The 20,856-nt window shown below is 52.4% G+C and overlaps 2 protein-coding genes across 13 annotated transcripts in view; one reads left to right on the top strand and one right to left on the bottom strand.

Moving 5' to 3' along the window:
* Positions 1–5,138, top strand: part of ARHGAP17 (Rho GTPase activating protein 17) — a 41,408-nt gene extending 36,270 nt beyond the window's left edge. For 5 of the 12 annotated variants that reach the window (XM_042037454.1, XM_042037466.1, XM_042037455.1 and 2 more), the window contains one exon: positions 4,152–5,138. In XM_042037454.1, the coding sequence (XP_041893388.1) occupies positions 4,152–4,282 (131 nt within the window). In that variant the 3' untranslated portion in view covers positions 4,283–5,138. Of the gene's footprint in view, positions 1–724; positions 749–2,646; positions 2,692–4,075 lie in introns of all 12 variants that reach the window. The other 7 variants (XM_042037458.1, XM_042037461.1, XM_042037462.1 and 4 more) reach the window with 7 other exon arrangements.
* A 582-nt stretch (positions 5,139–5,720) lies between these two features.
* On the bottom strand, positions 5,721–20,519 carry SLC5A11 (solute carrier family 5 member 11). Its single transcript, XM_042037470.1, has 16 exons — positions 18,749–20,519; positions 17,678–17,854; positions 16,746–16,817; positions 16,024–16,128; positions 15,758–15,817; positions 15,247–15,351; positions 13,523–13,628; positions 12,524–12,604; positions 11,852–12,057; positions 10,944–11,079; positions 10,496–10,603; positions 10,083–10,233; positions 9,706–9,874; positions 9,411–9,626; positions 8,164–8,311; positions 5,721–6,773 (listed from the first exon to the last, which is right to left on the bottom strand). Exons 1-16 carry the CDS (start codon positions 18,998–19,000, stop codon positions 6,559–6,561), a joined length of 2,307 nt encoding a protein of 768 aa, XP_041893404.1. The 5' UTR covers positions 19,001–20,519; the 3' UTR covers positions 5,721–6,558.
* Between the last annotated feature and the right edge of the window lie 337 nt (positions 20,520–20,856).

Genomic DNA, 20,856 nt, shown 5'->3' with positions numbered 1-20,856 from the left:
TGTTTGGCAGCTGAACGCTGTGACAGCAGCTCACTGGGGCTGTCTCCAGTTCAGCATCTTGGCAGTCAATTCTGCTTGTACATCTGCTGCCAAAAAGCAAATATTTAGAGGAGGGAGAAGATGTAGCCAAAGGTAGTGGATTTCAGCACATATTGAGATAAGAAAAGGGCAAAAGTGGTCACTGACACGTGTTCTAATAGGCAAAACATGCAGAGAATGTTTTACCTTATGATAACAGAGGCTTCTGATGTGCTTTTAAGTTGGACATCCAGAAGCTGAAGAATCACCTGTATTAAACTGTATTTCTTAGGTCAATATTTATAGAGCTTCACATTTTAAATCCAATCTTTGTTTTAAGACAATCATGAAGTAAAGAAAAACTTTTGTCGTCTCACAGAAACTTCACGAAGCTTGTAGTTATTGATTTGATAGGGATAATGTTAATAAAGACAGTTAATAAAGTTTATTTTTTTTAAATGTAATTGCTGAGGCCATTCAAAATGAGCAGATTTTGGAATGTTCTCCTGCTGAGTTGCTGCTTATTCTGGGAAATTCTGAAGGAAGAGATACTGAATGTGGGAGACTAATGCTTTTAAATCTTCTTATGATTAATAATGGTTGAAACTTTCCCATGACACTGCAGCTTCTCTAGAATTAGACTAATGTGTTGGAATGCAGAGTATCAATTCTGTTGCCTAACAGCTCTACCCCAATGCCTTCACAGGTGGGGATGGTTACTGCGAATAAGGTTTGTACTCACAGAAACTGCAATTGCAGCTAAACTGCTCCTGTTTGTAGCTTGAGTTCGGACATGCGCTTGGAATTGTGCTCTGCCAACTCTGTGTTCTCATCCCTACGTAGGAAATGTGCTCTGCCAAGTCTGTATCTCATCCCTACATAGCATTCTGTCTGCAAGAGGGTTTAAGACCTCTGCTGCTCAATTATAATAGGCCTGTGAACTTTTAAGTTATTCCTGAAGTCCCTGTAAAGAATTAACACTTCACACCAGGCCCCCAGAATTAGTCCCTGGGTCAGGTGTGATGAGTGACCCATTTCCAAGAGACTTGTTCTGCTCAGTGCAGGCAAATATGATTTTTCCTACAATTTGGTGGTTTATGGTTATGTTTTAATGTAGCTCTCACTTTAGGTTTGCAGTTATTTTTAACCACTTGGAGTTTATTTGGCAAAATCCAGGCTGATGTGACTAAACTGGTGGCAGAACAGCCCCAGCAGCACCTGCACTGTGGTACCTTGGCTTCCCAGCCTCACTCATGGCTCTGTCTGCTCAGTCCCAGCTCATCCACACCTCCACTCACTTCCCACTGCTCAGGTGTGAGGCTTTGGGATGCTGCTGCTGCCTCCTGAGGGAACTACTGCACAGCAGGCTGGGGAAGTCAGGACTGCCTGCCTGAGTTAGCTCAAGATTTGCCTGTTTGCAGCCAGGACACTGAAATTAGTATTGGATTGAGAAGTCAGGCTGGAAATAGTTTGAGTTTGGGGTTTTTGTTAATTGGAGAAAGAGGTTGCCCAGAGAAGCTGTGGCTGCCCCATCCCTGAAGTGTCCAGGCAGGTTAGATGGGGCTTGGAGGAACCTGGGATAGTGGAAGGTGTCCCTGCCCATTATGGGATTCTGTGATTAAACCAGCAGTAAATGAGCTGCTTAAGCAACTAAAAAGTAGCTTTGCTTTTCAAAATAACTGACTTTTCCTGATTGTACTTTTGTCAGTATATTTAAAGTACAAGGATAATTTATTCCCAAGCTGAAGTCAGAATTGAGGCTGGGCTCTGAATCTTGATAGCACTTTACAATGAAGTTAGCAGCAACAGCTGTGCTAATGAGTCAAACTTCAAGGAAAGACTTGACCCTAATTTCTCAGTGTTTCATAGTTTGACAATATTTCTTTTCATTTTAGGGTTTTCCTGGTTCTGAGGAAATTGCTTAAATGATAGCAGACAGGGAGGGTTTGTTTTACCCCAGTGTAATAGAAGAAATCCTTGTCTTGTAATTAACTTCCAGCTGGGGCTGCTTCATAAGAATTGGGCAAGGCAAGCACCTGCCAGAGGGGAGTGCAAACCATAGCAAATTGGCCCAGGTGTGTGCTGTAAACACAGTATGGAAGCTGCCACGCAGGAAAACTGAGAAGGGAAAGCTGCTGAGCAAGGATTCTCTCCAAATCTGGTGAAGGGACCTAGAAAATCCAGCCTGTTTAGCTAAAATCCCCTTGGGGAGGGGTTGAAGTGACACTCAGGCTCACCTCCAGCAGTACACTCCATGCTGAAGCATCCACCTTTTCCAGATCAATCTGTTTTTAAAGGATTAATAATCTGAATTAACACCACCACCTGTCACATAAGAGTATCTGCTCTAATATTCACAGCTGCACATACAAGCACTTACAGACTCACTAATTCACGATGTGCAATTGCTGTTTTTAATTTGAACCTTAACAAGTGGAGCAAGGGAACAAAATTAAGGTGCCAGCAAACCTTATAATAATCCCAGAACAGGAATTCTGAACTGTACTCAGGATACTGTTGACTCCTTTGTCCATGTACTGGACTTTAGTAATGCCTCAACTTCTATTTATGGTGTTAAAGTAAGAAGCCCTAGAATATTCTAATCAAAGGTTTTATTAAATAATCCAGATGTTTGACCAGCATTCAGTAGGAACTGTATTGGCAAGTGCAATGGTAAGGAAAAGGCCCCTGATTGGCCGACACTGTTGCTAATTGCTAATGATGTGTGTGCTAACCACTAACCCACCCCAGTGCCCTGCTGTGTGTGTCCCTCAGGCATGGCCAGAGAGGGGCTGCTGCTGCTCCCATTAACCCACTAAAGTGCTGGAGAGCAGAATGTGAAGCTCTTGGTGTCTCCTGGCCACTCTCACCTTGTGCTGTCTCCATGTACCGAAAATCCAGAACTGGTGTGTTCCATGCAGAGGCTCCTTCTGTATCAGATGTCACTGCACTGTCCTGTGTCACAAATGCTCTTACCCCATGTTACAGCATCCCAGAGTAGCTGCTCCAGGGGCTCAGAGCAACCTGGGCTAGTGGAAGGTGTCCCTGCCCGTGGCAGAGGGTGGGACTGAGTGGGTTTTAAGTTCCCTTCCAGCCCAAACCGTTCTGGGATTCTGTGCCTTAACCCAGAACAGGATGGAATTCCAGCTGCTCTATTGCAGTATCCCAGGACACAGATCCCTGCAGGCTGTGGGGGGCTCAGGGGCAGGGGAGGCTGCACCCAGTGGCTGCTTCCCTCTCTTCCAGGTCATTTAGCTCAGAAACCTTCAACTTGAGCTTTTCTACAGTAACTTTTGGGTTAACTTCAGAATTTCATGCTTGAGTTATGAGTCCCAATCTCTCTAGGATGCCTGTCTGCACCTCCTGTGCTTGAAAACAAGGCATTTATTTGGATTTTTTGTTGATTTAAGTGATCTAAATTACTTCCTGTGTGGAGCAGCTGCTGGACTGCAGTAAGGGATGTCATGGCATATTATAAATCAGCTTTCCAAAATCTTGACAAGATTTTCAGTTACATTTTTTTGAGCTGCTAGGGATTTTTCTGGTTTGATAATTCTAGCTGCCAGGGCAGTCAGTCACCAGAGATGCAGCATTTTGTGGTCTTTTTTTGGACACCTTGGCTTGAACAAAATTCTCCTCTCCTCAGAAGAGGCAAAGACCATGACATGCCCTGTTTACACAGGAGAGAGGTTTAATCTGCATTTGCTGTAATTAACTTCTGCCTCCTTTTGACACCATCCTTGTTCCTGTTGCTTCTCAAAGTCACAGGTGGTGTTCCCTGGTGGATGATTTAGGTGCCAGATTATTTTGCTGAGTGTTTTGACATGAAAGTCCAGAATAGCTCTCCAGGGGCACTGAGGTATTTAATCCTAAATCAGACTCACTGTCCTCCCTTCTTCAGGAAGAAGTGGGTTTCTGTTACTTTGTCCAGGACTAAACCAGGGTCTGTAGGAGAAGCAATCCAAGCTGTTCAGTTGGGCTCAGCTCTTTGTGCCCACTGGGGCCAGCTCTGGTCCAAGAGCCTTCATTGATCTTTGCTTTCCCTTCTCTGTCTAAGGAAATGCCCAGGAATTCCCAAGTGAATGAGCTGGCCCTGGCCCGGCTGCTAAATTTGCTGTTCCCTTTTTGTGCAGACTCTAATTCCAGTATTCCAGAACCACTTCCAAACCCTCCTTCAGAGCTTCCCGCAGAGCCAGCGGGCAGAGAGCTGCACAACCACCTCCTGCTGGACATTGACAATGACACGGAGAGCACCGCGCTGTGACCGGAGCACTCCGGCTTCCCCGGGCTCCTCTCCTGGAGGAAAACCCTCAGACCTAACAGGGAAAAGCTTCTTCTGGCAACGTGGCACAGCTGTGCGGAGTTGGGACTGGTGCATCCTGGGGACAGTGATCTCCAGGATCGTTGAGATTGGAGAAGACTTCCTCAGAAAATGGAGCCCAACCTTTGGCCAAGCTCCGGTTTCGCCCTCAGAAGAAGTTTAATGATCTGGGTCTGGACAACGGTTTTCATACTCTTGGATGGAAGGAATGAATTCCTGCAGGAACTTGCCTAGGAAGCATGGTCAGTGCTGATACAGGTGGTATTAGCAGAAATTCCGAAAGAATAAGAAGCAGAACATTAGTTATTTAAAGTGCATGTCTGTATTGCGGAAATAATCCTTGTCACGGCGCGGTTAGAGTTTATTTGTAGTTCTTAGCCCGTACCAGGAGCTGCCTCCCAAGGGACATTCCCTCTCGGATTTGCTGCAGATTCCCCTCAAGCCATGAACCAAACCCCTGCCCCAGTGCTGGTGGTGACTGCTGGTTCTCAGTCACCCTGTGGAACTGTGGATGCATCCAGTGCCTTGAAGGACTGTCATGCTGTAGGAGGAACTTCCTGTCTCTTTAATCATTTCATTGCTACGTAGGATCAGTACTTACCCTGATTTCATAGTTATTTGTATTAACCTGCTTTGTTCATGTGCAACTGGCAACTGTTTCACGAGGAAACCGTGGAAATGGGGTTTGTGCTTTTGTTGAAAACGGTTGAATTTTGAAAGAACTTTGAAACAGCTGTTTGGAGTCAGCAGTTGAGTGAACATTTATAAAATTAAAGATTGTTTTTTTTTGTCAACTTAAGGCATCTTTATTCTAGTGTTGTTGTTTCCAGTGGGTCCTGAAGGTCACAGTGATCCCCTGGACTGTGTAGCTTGGAGTCACTGGGTGCTCAGCTTGGTTTTCCCTTAAGGACTTTCCTCTGTCACCACACCAGCCCTGTAACAAATCTTTGTAACTCTGAATTGTTTGGTGAGCCACAAACTCCAGTCCTGTGACTGAGTTTATCCTGTGACTTTGATGTTCATCCCCCAAACTGGGCAGTGCCTTTTTCCCCCAGGCTTTCCAACAGTGTTTCACTTGCTCAGGAAGGATCCCCAAGTGCCAGTTCCCTTTAAAAGGTTTAATAAAAGAGTATTTTCTGATTTTGTGAGCTGCTGCAGGTTTCCAGGTGTTCCTGCCCATTCTCACTCCCTGCACATGTAGTGCTGTCAGTTCTGGGGGTGAGGTTTGTTACTGGTATTTAATGAATTCTGGGAACCACCAGCAGCTTGGGGAGAGAGAGGGCAGGTGAGGGGCTCGAGGAGCAACGTCCTCCAAACATGGGTGTGGGGTCCAGAGGTCTTGGCAGCCCCCCCATCCCCACAGATTCCAGGCAGGCAGGGACCAGCTCTCACTCTTTAATGTTTCTCTGCAGCTGCATGAGGCCCTGGGGCCAGGGCAGGTGATGGTGCCCAGCCCACCTGCGGCCCCAGGGGTGACAGCAGTTGGTGACAGCAGTTCTCCCAGCCCAGGGTTCTCCACTGAGGTGCTCCTAGAACGGCTGTGGGGGCCCAGGCAATGAGGGGCTGCCACTGGGTGCCTCTGCCCTGGCACAGCTGGTGGCTTTGGCTGGTTTAGGTCCTTCAGGTGCCCTTGGCAGCAGTTTTGGGGCAGTTTCCACGCTGCATGCTCGTGTTGGTGTTGCCGTTGGAGTATCAGTGATGGTAACTCAGCCAGAGCTCCCAGAGAGCCCCATCAGCACTCAAGGAGCTAAACGGGCACAGCTGAGCCAGAGGCACAACAGAGCCCAGACAACAGCCCTTGGCTCTGCCCCAGGCACTCAGGGGTGTCACTCCCATCCCTCAAGGCTGGAGGAGCTGAACCACAGGGGACCCAAGTCGTTGTAGCTGGTTATAGAGGCATAAATAGGAAGAGAATCCTGGCTTCCTGAATTCCAGGCAGTGCTCTAAGGCCAAAGAGCAAAATTAAATATTTAAAATAACCAAACCAGCCTTTCTCAGCTGGTTGGTGCCAGACAGGGTCTGGCGGTGCCAGTGCCAAGTGCTCAGCCCTGGACACAGCCAGGCCCCCATTAGAAATAAGGAAAGGATCAGGGAGGAGGGTCTGTCTTAAATAAAGAAATAAAATTTAGAAAGCATTAAGAATTACATTAACCCTCTGCTAATCATTAATATTTACACCAATTAAAGTTAGTTGATGTTGTGTGGCCTGGCATCCCTGGCTATGCAAAGTACGCCCAGAGGAAGACCCCAGCACACACACAGAGGAGCAGGTTGATGTTCAGGATGTGTTTCACCAGTGGTTTCTCCTCCAGGGAAGCCACGGGCAGGGGCTCGGGTTTGGGTGCACTCTCAGCGCTCTCCTGCCTGCGCTCCATCCCGCAGAGCCACAGGAAGGTGCTCAGCAGCTTCGAGCTCCCCTTGGCCTCAGCTGCACCTGGAACGAGAGTCAGGAGGAAGGGATGAGTCTTGCCAATGCAGTGACTCCCAGGAACGTCTCATGCTCCTGTGCAAAGGGTTTGGACACAGAAACACACCTGTGGTCTCTACATGAACACTCTCTATGCTGGGACCCCTTCAGTCAGCACCTCTGGGGCTGTAAGACCAGTTCTATCCTCCCTGGAGCTCTGAGCTCAGGTTCTGCTCTTCCCAGCATTTTAAGCCACGATAAACGAAACCTAAAAACTGAGTTGTAGCTGCCCCTGAGCCTGCCTAGGCAAGGGCTGCCCTAGTCCATCCCTGCCACGCCTCTAAACTGGATTTTCCCAGTGCCTTGGGACATACGTGATTTAACGCTGGGAAGGCAACGCTCATGTCCAACAAGTGTGAGACTTCCCAGCAGCGGGAGAGCTGCGCCGTAACTCATTAACTCACAACAGCTTGTTACAGATCAAAGGAACACGCAGCAAAAGCTGCAACATTATATAAACGGGCTGATCCTGGCAAAAACAAGGGATGCGAATCATCGCTGCAGAGTGCACAGGGCGTTCTACACACAGCTGTACCTAATACCGACAAGTACAAGTTTTAAAAAGTGCAAATCCTCCTTCACTGATCTGCCAAGAACTCGGCCCAGGGCTCTGGGTTCTCCCTGCTGCTAGAGCCAATCAGAAAACACTGCTGAAAAACAGAAAGGGAACTTCATCAACATTGTTGTGTTTTCCTCCACCCTCCCCTTTTCCAACCAGTTCTGGCAGCAGGTGCCACGGTACCAGCTGCTGGCACGGGATAAGGGCCATGGCTCTGTATCCCATCCAGCTCCTTTGCTGCAAGCTTTTATAATGTCATTGAGAGTTGGAAAAGAAACTGAACTCCTGCTTAGGTAAAATGTCAGGTAAGGCCTTTTTCCTCCTGGGCAAGAGGAGACTGAGGTCAGACCTCACTGTGCTCTGCAGCTCCTCCTGAGGGGCAGCTCTGCTCTCTGGGACAGGGACAGGACCCAGGGAATGGCTGGAGGTTCAGGGGCAGGTCAGGTTGGACATCAGAGAAAGGTTCTTCCCCCAGAGGGTGCTGGGCACTGCCCAGGCTCCCCAGGGAAGGGGCACGGGCCCGAGGCTCCCAGAGCTCCAGGAGCGTTTGGACAGCGCTGCCAGGGATGCCCAGGGTGGGAGTGTTGGGGTGTCTGTGCAGGGCCAGGAGTTGAACTCGATGATCCTTGTGGGTCCCTCCCAACTGAGCATATTCTCTGTTCTTTAATTCTATGATTCTTTCAGCACTCCCTGAAGCTACGGCATTCCAGAGGAAGGAGTTTGAACGTCCCTTGTCTTGCAGGCCGCTGGGAACGCCAGGGGCTGTGAGGTGTGGGGTTACTGAGCACGACCACTTACATTTGTTACCATCTGAACTATTCTCGGGAGCAGTGCTCAGCTCAAGCTGCAGCGCGGCCGGGTCCTTGGCAGCGGCGGGGCCGGGGCTGGCTGCCAGCTCCTGCTTGGGCGGAGGATCCCCACGAGTGAACCAGGTGAGCCGACTTATCTGATGGCATGAAAGTGGTGTTAAGGAAACTGCTGTCCCGGGGCTCAGGGGCGCCTCGGCCCCGTGCCGCCCGCAGAGACAATGCGGAGAGGGCCGCAATCCGTCCTCCTGCCCTGAGGGAGCAGCCGAGGGCTCCGCGGGGCTACCCTGGCCTCTCGTGGGTTGGTTTTATCTGGGACACGACAGCTGCTTGTCCTCCAGCTCAGAAGGATGAGTCTGTAAAGTCTGTACTGAGGGGACATCCCGGTGTGGGACCATCCCTGGGCTCAGACTGAGAGCGGGTCAGGAAGGAGCAAAAAGAACAGAAATTGTGGCCAGGGAGGGTTGGCTCGAAGTGGGGGTTCTGAGAGAAGAGACAACAAGTGGGAAATAGGGTTTTTTTCCTTCAAATATCTAAAAGACTCGTTATAGAGGGATGTTCTCAGTGGCAGTGCGGATAGAGAGCGATGAGCACCACGTAAAGCTGGAAAGATTGAGGCTGGAGATGAGGAAGAGCTGTTACAGGGAGGGCAGGTGAGCTCTGGACTGATCACACACCTCCAGGCATCTCCCTCTCTGAGAATTTCTGAGTTCAGGGTTAGTCCTGTTTTGAAGCAAGAGGATGTGCTGCTGTGGGAGCTCTGAAGCTCCCCTGCCCCTCTCCTTTCTGCTCTCAGCACCAGTACATCTACTGAAAATAGTCAAACTGGCACAAACCTGTTCCAGAGGAGAGGTACTCTCTGCACTGGCTCTTTGCTGCGAGTAAAAAATGTTTCCTCGCTAAGTTAGTAAGATAGTTGGTAAAGATGACCCAGAAGCTGGAATTTCTTGGAAAATAGAGGGGAAAAGGCTAATTTGACATGGATGAAACACACACACTTGAACTTAACAACAGCTCCTGGTAGAATCTACTGTTGACCAGTCTCCAGGGTGGGATTTGTGGGCCCCAAATCAGAAACAGCAGCAAAGGTGCTGAAGCAGAGGAGAGGTCACTGCTACAGGTGTGACCATAAATCAAGAGTGAACGGAGGCTTCCATCTCCTGCTTATTTATCCCCAGGGATGTAGCATGGGGCATCCTGGAAAGCACTTAGGGCTAAGGGAGCAGAGGGGTGACGCACCATTTCAGGGGCCGGGGGCTCGGTGGCCATGCTGACCACGAGCATGGTGAGGGTGGAGATGGCCGCCAGCACCATGGAGAAGTAGAGGTAGTGCATGTACTTGACCACGCCAGGCCGGCTGTCGGGCTCGCCACACTGGGGCTCAGGGTAGATGAAGTCCAGCACCAGCCGCACGAAACCCAGCAGCAGCCCCAGCACCAGCCCCCAGAAGGCACCCTGGAAAGGAAGGGAATTCTGTGTTGGAGCAGCATCCAGCCAGGATGCAGGGCTGCTCTCAGGCCAGCAGAGTCGGTACCTTCTCGTTTGCTCTTTTCCAGAAGCAGCCCAGAATGAACACCATGGCCACGGGCGGCTGCAGGTAGGAGCTGATGGACTGGATGTAGATGAAGAGCTGCCCACCCTGGCCAGCCTGCACCAGGGGGATCCACAGGATGGACACCACGGTGAGCAGCAGCACAAAGACCCTGGGCAAGACAAAGGAGCCATTCCTGTGAGCTTAGGCCCTGCTTTTCCAGTTGCTCAGCGTGACACTCTGACCTAGGTGTCCCACAACCATAAAGCCTCCACTGCCATCCTCCCCGAGCCTGTGCAGGGTGGTGGCACCCCAGCAGCTGTGCCCAGATGAGTGTCTGGCACTCGGGCTCTAATCCAGCTCATCCCAGTTCTCCCCACCTGCCAACAATCATGAGCTCCCACTCCGAGCACCGAGGACGGAAGTGTTTCCAGAGGTCCATGGTGAAAATGGTGCTGGCGCTGTTGAAGATGGAAGTCAGGGAGGACATGAGGGCTGCAATCATCACTGACATCATCAGGCCCCTGAGTCCTGGGAACAAGGAGAAGTAGAGCCACCCTGAGGAACCCTCAGTAGCTCCACTGCAGGGTGGCCTCGGGGTCTTCTGTGGGCTAGAACAGACTTTTAAAACTGGTTTTAGCTCCAATTTAAAATGACAGTGATAGGTTTGTCCCACACAAACCTCACTGAAATGACAGTTCCAGGGTATTTTCCTCTCTGAACTTCCCTCCCAGATGCCTGTGGCTGCCACATGCCAACCCCACCAGTGCCAGAACCATCACCAGGCTCTTACCTACAGGCAGAAGCTCCAATACCAGCTTGGGATAAGCAATATCAGAACATCCAGAGGGGTTGCCACAGATTTTTTGGCAAATTTCCGGGTCTGCACAAGCCACCAGATCTGAAATAAGCAGTGGGGAGTGAGAGGCAGCATTCCCAGCCACAATACACCAGTGTCTCTGAACAAGTTCCTCTGCTCAATGTTGTAAACTGCTTTCTAAGGGAAATACTGGAGAGCTTGAGGAGCTTCCAGCAAATGACACAGGACTATCTCAGCACAGGGATGTCTGGGGCTGCTCTGGGAGGATCTGCATCCTCCAGCTCCTAACTGGAAGAAAATTTCTTCATGTGTTGGGTATTTGATGCATTGGAGCCTCTCAGCTTATTCAGGAAAGGCTTCTCCAGCTCTGTGGAGTTGGCACAGGCAGAGGGAGGGAAGAGATCTCTCCCTCAGCACTTACCTGGGAAGAGAACCCGGCTGATCATGCCTGGCATTACCATCATAAAGAGGGGCAAAATCTTCAAGTAGGAGGTCATCAAGGAGCCTCCTTTGGCGTGGGAGAGGTTTTTGGCAGCGAGGGACCTCTGAACAATGACCTAGGAATGAAGGAATGGGTTTGGTTGGCTGCCAGCAGCAGGAGCTGGCTGGGATGACGAGATCCCAACTTTGATCTCCACTGAACTCTGGAAGTCTCAGAGGGTGATCACAGAGCTTGGCTGTGGCTCTGGAGTTGTTGCTTTGGATCCTGACTCCTTTCAGAAACACAGGCACTGCTTGTGCCATTCCAGCCGAGCCTGGAAGGACACTGTGCTGCAGGACCTGACCCTCACCTACCCATGCCCAGGATTTTCCATTCTTCCTGCACTGGGGACTTCCCTGACCCTGTGGAGAAGCCTGGCCAAGGATCAGGACAGAGCCTGAAACAAGCAGCATTAAATAAGAGAGCAAGAAAGCACAACTGGAACAGCAGGAGGTGTTTTAGGGCTTCAAGTCCCTGGCTCTCATGGTGTCACTGGGAGGAATGGGAGCCAGACACCGGGAAAGGTGAAAGAAGACATTCACAGGTGGTTCACAAGGAGTGAAAGGATTAAGTTAAAAAGCGAACAAACAAACAAACAAAAGACTTCTTTATAGACTGGGATTAACACACAAACACATTCTTACCACTTTTTCCATGGAGATGATTACTAATATTTAGTTGTGCATATCAAGTTTTCCTTCTTTAAGACTTCACCATCTGATTTTACTGATGTAAAATAAGATTTTACTGATGATACCCCTCAGAAAGAGTAAATCAATCCAGGTGAGGTCTCAATCCCCAGGTTTGTAATCAGATTCAACCAACCACAGGAACAAGCAGTGACCCACCTGATCTGTGCACCAGTACCACAAGGATGGGATGGTCATTCCCACCAAGACTCCTGGCCAGGGCAGGTCAGAGTTCACAGGGTCTCGGAAAATGTGGAAAGCATCTTCCCTGGGCAAGCCACAGCTGCTGTTTTCCTTGCGGATGCTGGGAATGGCATAGAAGTATTTTGCCTGCAAACCTTCAAGGCCACCAACTTCAATAAAACCTGAAATGGGTCATGAGAAGCTGTTACTGCATCCCCCCAGGTCAGGACTCTGATTCCAGTCTCTGGTTCACTATGGGTGATGCTCCACAAGTATTCTTTAAAAATCAGAATCTCTTGATTCTCAGACTGGGCTGGGGAAGAGCAGACACTCACTGCTGGCTGGAGGAGGTGCTGCCTCTCCTATGGGATCACAGAATCCTGGGATGCTTTGGGTTGGAAGGGACCTTAAAGCCCAACCAATTCCCACCCCTGCCATGGGCAGAGACACCTTCCACTATTCCAGATTGCTCCAAGCCCTGTCCAACCTGGCCTTGGACACTTCCAGGGATCCAGGGACAGCCACAGCTTCTCTGGGCACCCTGTGCCAGGGCCTCTCCACCCTCACAGGGAAGGATTTCTCCCTAATATTTAACTTGGTGAAGTTTCTGTCATAGTTTTAGTGACAAACCCCCAGGAAAACACTCACTGAAGACCATGAGGGACACGGCCCCGATGAGCATGATGAGGGTCTGCAGGGCATCAGTGTAGATCACGGCTGCCAGGCCACCTGGGAGAGCAGAGAGGCACAAACTGGGATGAACTGGGTTTGTTCTGTCAGAGCAGTTCACACTTTGCACAAGTTCTTGCCCAGCAGCACAAGCAGAGCCCTGAACCTGGCTGGGGGTTCCATCCCTGCTGGGGGGAAGTTTGGCCAATGACACTTTGGAATTTCTCAAGGTTTGAGTCATCATGAGTCACCATTTTGTCACTATAAGCCAAAAGCAGAAGCAGTTCTACGGGAAATGCTTGGAAAAGCTCTACAACAAAGCCCAAGCTGCAAAGGAGGAGAAAGAAAAAGGGGTTGTGATTTTACATCACTGGGGGTGAGCAGTGGGAAAGGAATAACCTTTCTTTGTTTGGGATTTCTGCTTGCTCCCTGTGTGGCTGTTTTCCATTTGGCCACTCCTAAGCCCTGAAAGGGCATCCAAGCCTGGAGTCTTTCCGCATTACACGGCTCATTGTGGTGTAAATCCCTCACACCTCCAGAGAGCCCCAGGAAAACAAGGAAAATGTACCCTGAAAACGCCTTGGCAGAGTTTTTCCTTAAGGCAGAGCTGACCTGTGCCCACCTGGGGTGGCCTCTGAGGAAGGTTCACTTACTCTCATCTGGCATTTTTTTCTAAAAAGGTGAGTTTTCAATTGCTTTCCCATCCCAGTATCCATATTCACGGCAAAACCAGGCTGCTGGGGGTGCAGGACATAGTGCATGGCATGAATCACGGAATCCTGGAATAGCTTGGGTTGGAAGGGAGCTTAAAGCCCATCCAGTGCCACCCCCTGCCACGGGCAGGGACACCTTCCACTATCCCAGGCCGCTCCAAGCCCCATCCAACCTGGCCTTGGACACTTGAATGTCTCAGCTGACTGGGCAGGTCAGTGGCAGGGTCAGGGGTGGGGTCAGTGCAGGTCTGTCCCCAGCACGCACCGGACACGGTGTACACGGCAGTGATGGCCAGCAGCCCGGCCACGGCGATGTACAGGTCCCAGTGCAAGGCCTGCTGGATGAACAGGGCCCCGGCGTACATGTCCACCTGCAGAACAGCACAGTCACACAGTGCACTGACAGCATGACCAAACTCCTCAAAGCTCCACCCCCTTCACTGGGAGCAGCCTGGTTTGGACATAGCCCCCCAGCCCCCCACAGCATCTCCCCCCGTAGCACATCCCTCTGCAGCCCCAGCTCCTCCCTGCCACAGCAGGACAAGGGCCAGCTCACTCTTAAGCCAGTTTATCATTATTGCTGGTCACAGTGGTGACAGTGAGGGGATGACAGGGCTGTCACGAGAGGGGAGCGTGCACAGCTCTGGGACAAAGGCATTGGGGTGAGTTTCTCTTTCTCCAAGCCCCAGGGTGGTGAAGCTGGGCTGGGCAGGGCAGGGACTGGGGAACCTGCCCTGCAAACCCCCTCTGCCCAGCCCCTCCCCAGAGCTCCCCCGGCTGCCACAGCCCCAGCTTCCACCTGGGAATCCCTTCCTGCTGCCATGGGGACTGGGAGATCAGCAGGAAATGTGTCCGGGGCTGGGCCCAGCCCTGCCCAATCAGCTCTGCAGCTACGTGAAAATGCTGTGGGTGAGGAGAGCTTTGGGACAGGCAAAGGGCCGAGCACGAGAGGACAGACAGGTGTAAAAGCATCCTGAATACAGGAATTGCGTTATCAGAGATTCCATCAAACAGTCACTTTTATCTAGAGGAAAATCTGAGCCTTCCCCATCAGTGCCATCTGAACCCCGGGACTTGCATCCATTTCATACAGTCCTGGGGTGGTTTGGTTGGAAGGGACCAGGGACCTTAAAGATCATCCCATTCCCACCCCTGCCGTGGGCAGGGTCATCTTCCACTATCCCAGGTTGCTCCAAGCCCTGTCCAGCCTGGCCTTGGACACTTCCAGGGATCCAGGGGCAGCCACAGCTTCTCTGGGTACCCTGTGCCGGGGCCTCCTCACCCTCCCAGGGAGGAATTCCTTCCCAATACCCTATCTATCCCTGCCCTCTGGCAGTGGGAAGCCATTCCCTGTGTCCTGGCACTCCAAGCCCTTGTCAAAAGTTTCAGGAGGTTCAGAGGCAGGGTCAGACACCATGTCCCACTCTGGCTCTCCATGTACAGGAAAAACCCCAGCAGGGATCTGTCTGTTTTCATGGCTCCGTGCCCTGGCTGGCAGTTAATGAACAGCCACCAAGCTGTTGTGCAAGGCTTGATTCAGTTATTTATTCAAACAGGTGCAATAAACACTTTTCTTCTAACCCTGTCCCAGCTCCTCCATCCTCCTCCATCCTGCCATAACAGCACCTGGTGTGTGCACGGGCAATAAATGTGCAAAGGGGAGAAATCAGGGGAGCTGCCAGAGGTGCAAAATCTAACGACCACCACATCCACCCTCACAGCCCCACCTGTCCATGGACTATTGCTCAGAACACTGCCATGAGCTTTCCCTCCTGCTGTAGCAAGCATTCAGGTGCAAACTGAGAAAAAAAAAGCAAACGAAGCTACTCTTTTTTGTGTAGGTTCTCAAAAAAATACAGTCTCTCTTCCTTGGGTGTTTTGGTAACAAACCCTTATCTGCTCATCCAGGAAGTGCCACTGGTTGCATTTCTCAGCACACATTTCCAAAGTGAATTAAATCCAATCCATTTCCCTTTTTTTTCTACTTACAGATATTTTGGTGAAGATGTAGATGAACAAGTAGAGAATGGCCAGGAATATCTGAATTCTTTTGCCTCCAAAACGTTTCCGCAAATATTCTGGCATGGTCGTAACCTATGGAGATAGATGGGGTCAGGGAAGGTGGGACATTCCCTGGGTCATTCCCAGAGCTGCCAAGGGCTCCCCATGGAGCTGTGTGGGTGTTTGCACTGGTACAGGAGCAGACGGGCCCTGGTGGCTGCCCTGGGCTGGTATTTGGCTCTTGGCAAGCACTGACTGCTGCGATGATGGCACAGGGCTCTCTATAAACTATGACAGGGGAGTTTTCATCCACCTCCTCGGGGTGTGGAGCGGCTCCGCTCATTGCCGGGGGTTTGGGAGTGACCTGAGCCCGCAGCCTGCAGTGCTGGTCGAAGGCAGCAGCTCTGTCACCCCCAGCCAGGCCACAGGAGCAGCCCCAGGCTCTGCAGGAGGGAGTTAATCCCTCACCACCCCGACGGACACAACAGCCCACACGTACCCCCGAGGCGATGTAGATGGGCAGGAAGAGCCAGGCCAGCACCAAGACACAGAACATCCCCTGCAAAGGGAAGGGAAGGGAAGGTCAGACGGGGTGCTCCAGGCTGTGCTCGGGTGGGACGGGGACACGAGGTCCCAGCAGCTGGGGACTTGCAGCTCAGCACCAGGATCCGGAGCGTGGGAGCAGCCAGGGCTGCGCCCTGGTGTGGAGGCTCGTTGGAGCCTCCCTGCACAGCCCGGGAAGGGCTCCGGCTGTGCCTCACTCACATTCCACTCGTAGGCTGTTGCAGCAATTCCCGAGGCAGCTCCCGACCCGGCCAGGCCGATGAAGTGGCCGCTTCCCACGTTGCTGGCAAACAGGGATGCACCCACCTGGAGAAAGAGAGAAATCAGATCTGGCCCTGGCACAGGGCATCGTTCTCAGCCTGGCGAGAGCACAGGGAAGCTGTTCCCCTACTCCTGACATCAGAGGACATGAAATCCTCGTCAGCCTCTGCCACCTTCTTCTTTTCCCTACAGATTCAGTGGCTATGGCACCTCTCTCCAGCTTCTTTCACCATTCACTGCCAGTTTGTGGGCATGTTTGGGACCATCCTGCTTCCAAAGCATCTACTCTCTTGTGGGTGAGCAGAGAAGGTGGGGGGAACAGGTAGAAATGTCAGGTTCTGGCACCAGCACACACTGAGAGACCAGCCCAGCCCAGATGAGACACCCCAGCCAGTAGACGGGCTCAGCACAAATCTGTGACCTTGGTGGGGACCCCCAGGAAAGTCTGGAAATCTCCAGAAACAGCAGGTTTTGTGAGGCATCAGGCTGGGCCTCATCCTGCAGTCTCAAAAAAGCCAGTATGAAACTGGCCTTTGCAAAACACGGGAGAAACGTTTGTTTGTTTATTCCTGTTTGGAGAAGTGGGCTGTGCTCGGGCACGTGTGTTTGTCAGTGTGGCTGCAGCCCAGGGCTGTGGGCAGGATGAGGACAGGGGTACTCACAGGCCACCAGACCATCTGTCCCCCGGCGAGGAAATAGCCTTTGACAGTGCTGCGCTGCGTCTTCCACATGGACTGTGGGCACAGAGAGGGAAGCACGGGCTCAGGGCATCACCCAGAGACGCTGGGTGAGACCCTGAGCTGTCATCAGATGGAGGAGAAAGGTTTCCTGAAGGACACTTGCTGCTGGGAAATCCTGGGGGATTAGGGATGTGGGATGTGCCCTGAGCCACACGCAAAGTTTTCCATCATCTCGGCGCCCTGATGGAATGTTTTGTGTAATAAGCAAACTCAATCACTTCAGGTCAGAAAGGAAGGCCAGCAATTTTGGACAAGAGCTGTGGAATCCCTGGGTATTAGGCGCAGTCAGGAGGAATGCTCGGCATTGCACGTGTGACTTGTGGGCTCCCCTTCCCCAGAGATGATCCATGCAATACCCTGAGAGTTGTGCACCACGGCTAAAGGGAGCAGCTGTTCCTCTCTGCCTCCTGACAGCCAGGCTGTGCTTTTGCTGTCACAGAAGCCATGCCAAAGGATGTCCTTCTGCCTTAATTATATATAGACAATGTTATTCATTTAAGGAATTTGCTGTCAGGAGCCCTGTGGACAGGCACAGGTGATTTATAGGACAGCAATTCCTTCCTGGATGAACAAAACATCATTGTTAGCAATACTTTGTACTCAGCCTCTTCCTCACAAGGGTTCTCAAAACCTGGGCTAACACAAACCGGGAGAGCCCTCCCCAGGGACAGTGAGGACGCTTCCCAGGCTGAGGAGAGGAGAAGGACCTGCAAACACCAACCTTTCTGCTCGTTCAGTGGAGTCCAGTGAAAAGCAGCCTGATTCCAGCCAAAGCAAAACAAATTGAGGCCAAAGCAGCCCCATTTTTCAGCATAACAGGGCACATATGAAATTTTTAACAAGTGTCTGCTCACCCACAGCCCAACAGCGAGGACGAAGAGGAAATAGAGCACGAGCACAGCGATGTCTATGGGCTCCAGTGTCTGCTGGGGGAACACGTCCCACGAGGGGGTCACAGAGGCCGGGGGGATGCTGGTGGGATCCATGGCTTCCTGGGCCGGCTGAGCACTCCTTTGTCCTGATGCATATACCTGTGGAAGGATGGGTGACATGGCCAGGGAAAGCCCCAGGACAGTGGTGACTGGTCCTTGAGGATTTCAGGGTCCTTGGCTGAGGTGCTGCTCGTGCCAGAGCTCTGGGGAGGGCTCCTGTCTCTGTCATTTGCCTTCATCCTCAACTGTGATGTGGAGATGCTGCCAGCAGGCAGGCCAGGTGGGTTGGTGGATTTCTTGTGTGATTTTCTAACTGGTGAGAAATGGGTGCATTAGAGAGAAGGTGAAAACAGCAGGAACAGAAGGAAGGAGCAGAGCTGGGGGTTACAGCCTGAGGGTCCCAGTGTGGCAGCACTGCAGGACTGGCCCCAGTGAGGAGCTGCTGGAAACATGTCCTCACAAGCCACCAGGATTGACAGCACATGAACAGCCCTGGGAGCACTGGCATTTTCCTCCTTTGCCACACCAAGATCTTGAGCCCCATGCAGAGCACTTGGGCCTCCTCCTGAGCCAGGCCAATGTCCTGGTAAGTGGGAACTGTCCCCTGCTCCTTATCAGGAACAGAGACTGGCAACATGTCACCAAGGAATATAAAAACCCACTTTCTTCTCCAGAAATGCCTGATGGTGAGGTGTGGTGTCACTGTAGGATCCCTGGAAGAACTCCCTGGAGCCCTCTGGAGCATCCCGTGGTGCTGCCCCTTGGCAGAAGGGGCAGGATAAAGTCCAGGCAAGGAGGTTGGTCAGGTGTTTGAATTAATGCAGTTCATTCCCATTGCCTCCTTCCCTCAGCTCAGCCACACGTTGAGAGCAGGGCAGGAGGTGAGTGGCAGGTGAGGCCACCTCGGGCAGTCCCTGGCTCAGCAGTGGCCGCTGCCGGTCCCCAAGGAACCCTCAGTGCCGCACAGAGCAGGTTTGGGATTGTTCCTCTTACCCTGCTGAGCCGAGGAGAGGGTTCCCCCAGAGAGGAGCGGTCACCAGCCTCGGTGCTGCCTCGCAGCCAGGACAGCCCTGGGTCCAGTCTTGGTGTCACCAGATGCCTGTGCCAGGTGTCTGCCGGTCCCTGTCCTGCACATCTGACCAGGTCCTTTGGCCTCTCTTGCACTTGTAAGGGGACACTTATAGGCTGCCCCCTGCCAGAAGGTGTGGCTGCACTGGGCCGGGCAGCCGGCACGGACGCTCGCATGACAGGCGGTCAGACAAGTTCTTCCTCTGAGCTCCAGGCAGCAAAGCCGGGCCAGGGCAGCCTCCTGTCCCACGGGTTTCACAGCACCTCTTGTCCAGGTGTGGAGCTGCAGCTGAACCTGCCCTCAGCTCACCTGTGGCCTGAGGACTTGCCCAGAGTGTGACTGGCTGCACTCCTGCCCTGGCAGCACTGCGGGGCTGCCCAGGTGGGTGAACCAGGAGAGCACTGGAGTGGCAGGAGCTGCAGGATGGAGGTGCTGGAGTGCTCAGGAGGGCAAGGCCTGCCCTGTGTCCTACAGCACCTCTGGGCTCATCCATTGACCAAAGGTCAGGCAATAAATAAGGAATTCCCAGTGGCAGGAACCACCCCAGCACCTGCTTCCCACAGCTGGGAGTTGTATCCCAACTCCACAGCCTCCAGCACAAGTGCTGAAGTTGGTAGAGAGCCATGATCTGGTTGAGGGCAGAGGTCCCAGCACCAGCATGGGACTGGGGACTCTCAGCACCTTGGCAGAGCCTTTTCCATGCCTTATAAACCCCCAGATCCCACTGGATCCCTAGTGAGCTCCTGCCTGGCAGGAATGCAGGGCACTGATGACCAGAACAGTGCTATCTTACCTCTTTAAGAGCCAGTGTGTCTTGGCTGCTGCCGAGTTTTTACTGGCACGCTTAACCTCTAAGTACGAAAGGAAAAACAGGGTTTGGTATGTCAGCCTGGGGAAGCTGCTAACCCCACTCCCACACCTCCAACTTCCCCCTGGCACCACTGTTTCCTTCCATCCCGAGACACTTTCCATTCAGGACCCGTGGAGCAAGGCCAGAGAATCACAGAATCAGGGAATCTCCTAAGCTGGAAGGGACCCACAAGGATCACCCAAGTCCACCCGGGGTCACAGCGCGGTTCATCCGGAGCTCCAGCCGCACACGGGCGCGGGTGGCAGCCGGGGTTCAGCCCCGCGGGCGGGACAGGGCTGTGTCTGTCCCTCCGAAGCAGGAGGGCAGCTCTGCAGCACCTGCTGCGCCCGCCGGCAAAGGCAGGGAAGGCGGATGCAGTGCAGGGGACATTCCCGGAGCTGCCGCAGGTGCCTGTCCGGCTCCTCCCGGGCCAGCGCCGAGGCCGGGGTAGGAAAACGCGGCGGATTCCCAGATCCCGACTGTGCCGTGGCCCAGTGGAAATTTTGCCCGTTTTGTGAATTCAGCTCACAGCCCGCTCTCCCCCGGTGCCTGGCACAGGCGGCGGCGCTTTCCTCGCCAGAGATTGTGAGGAAGGAACATCCGTGGCATGGAAATGAAGCTGCTGAAGCCGGCCCTTTATCAGCAGCGCCGGGGGGACGCAGCCCACGTGGCTCTCGAGTAACCCGGCGGGACCGTAGCGCTCTAAATGCCTCCTCAAGGGATTTTTTAAAGCATTCCCAGGTCCATCCACCTCCTCCAGCCACCACGGCTCGCCGGGGCCCAGAGCAGCCCAGCAGAGCCCCGAACCCGACGGAGCTCCCGACTCGAGGTAGAAGCTGAAAGGGAACTTACTGCGCTCAGCTGGGTCTTATTCTGCTCCCCGCGCCGGGCACCAGCAGGGCTCTGCCAACTGACAGGCAGCTTAAATATTGCCAGAGAATCGGGGTTTGCCAGCGGAGCTGTTAACAGGGTCACAAGGAATGAGAAGGAATATTTATAGTCAAAGTTAAACTAATTGACCGAAGTTACTCTTTTGGTCTCCCGTGGCTCTGGTGAGAAGTGCATTATTTTCACTATCAGGGCTCCCGGGTCAAACTCCACAGAGTGCCATTCTCTTAAGCAATCTGTGCGGCTACACAAGGGACACAGAACAATAAAAAATCCGGGCTGATGTCCTCTGGA

Source organism: Corvus kubaryi, unplaced genomic scaffold, assembly GCF_017639235.1.
Source record: "Corvus kubaryi isolate FWS band 111438036 unplaced genomic scaffold, C.kubaryi_AGA036_p1.0 37387, whole genome shotgun sequence".
Classification (NCBI taxonomy): Eukaryota; Metazoa; Chordata; class Aves; order Passeriformes; family Corvidae; genus Corvus; species Corvus kubaryi.
This window is presented reverse-complemented; position numbering and strand designations above follow the sequence as displayed.

Bases quoted from the DNA above. Each gene is read 5' to 3' on its own strand.
- SLC5A11 (XM_042037470.1), bottom strand. From the start codon at position 19,000: ATGCGAGCGTCCGTGCCGGCTGCCCGGCCCAGTGCAGCCACACCTTCT. The intron at 16,129-16,745 runs GTGAGTACCCCT...CTCTTTCTCCAG, and splicing joins GACAGATGGTCTGGTGGCCT to GTGGGTGCATCCCTGTTTGC. The intron at 12,605-13,522 runs GTGCGTGCTGGG...CTGCTCTCCCAG, and splicing joins TGCCGTGTACACCGTGTCCG to GTGGCCTGGCAGCCGTGATC.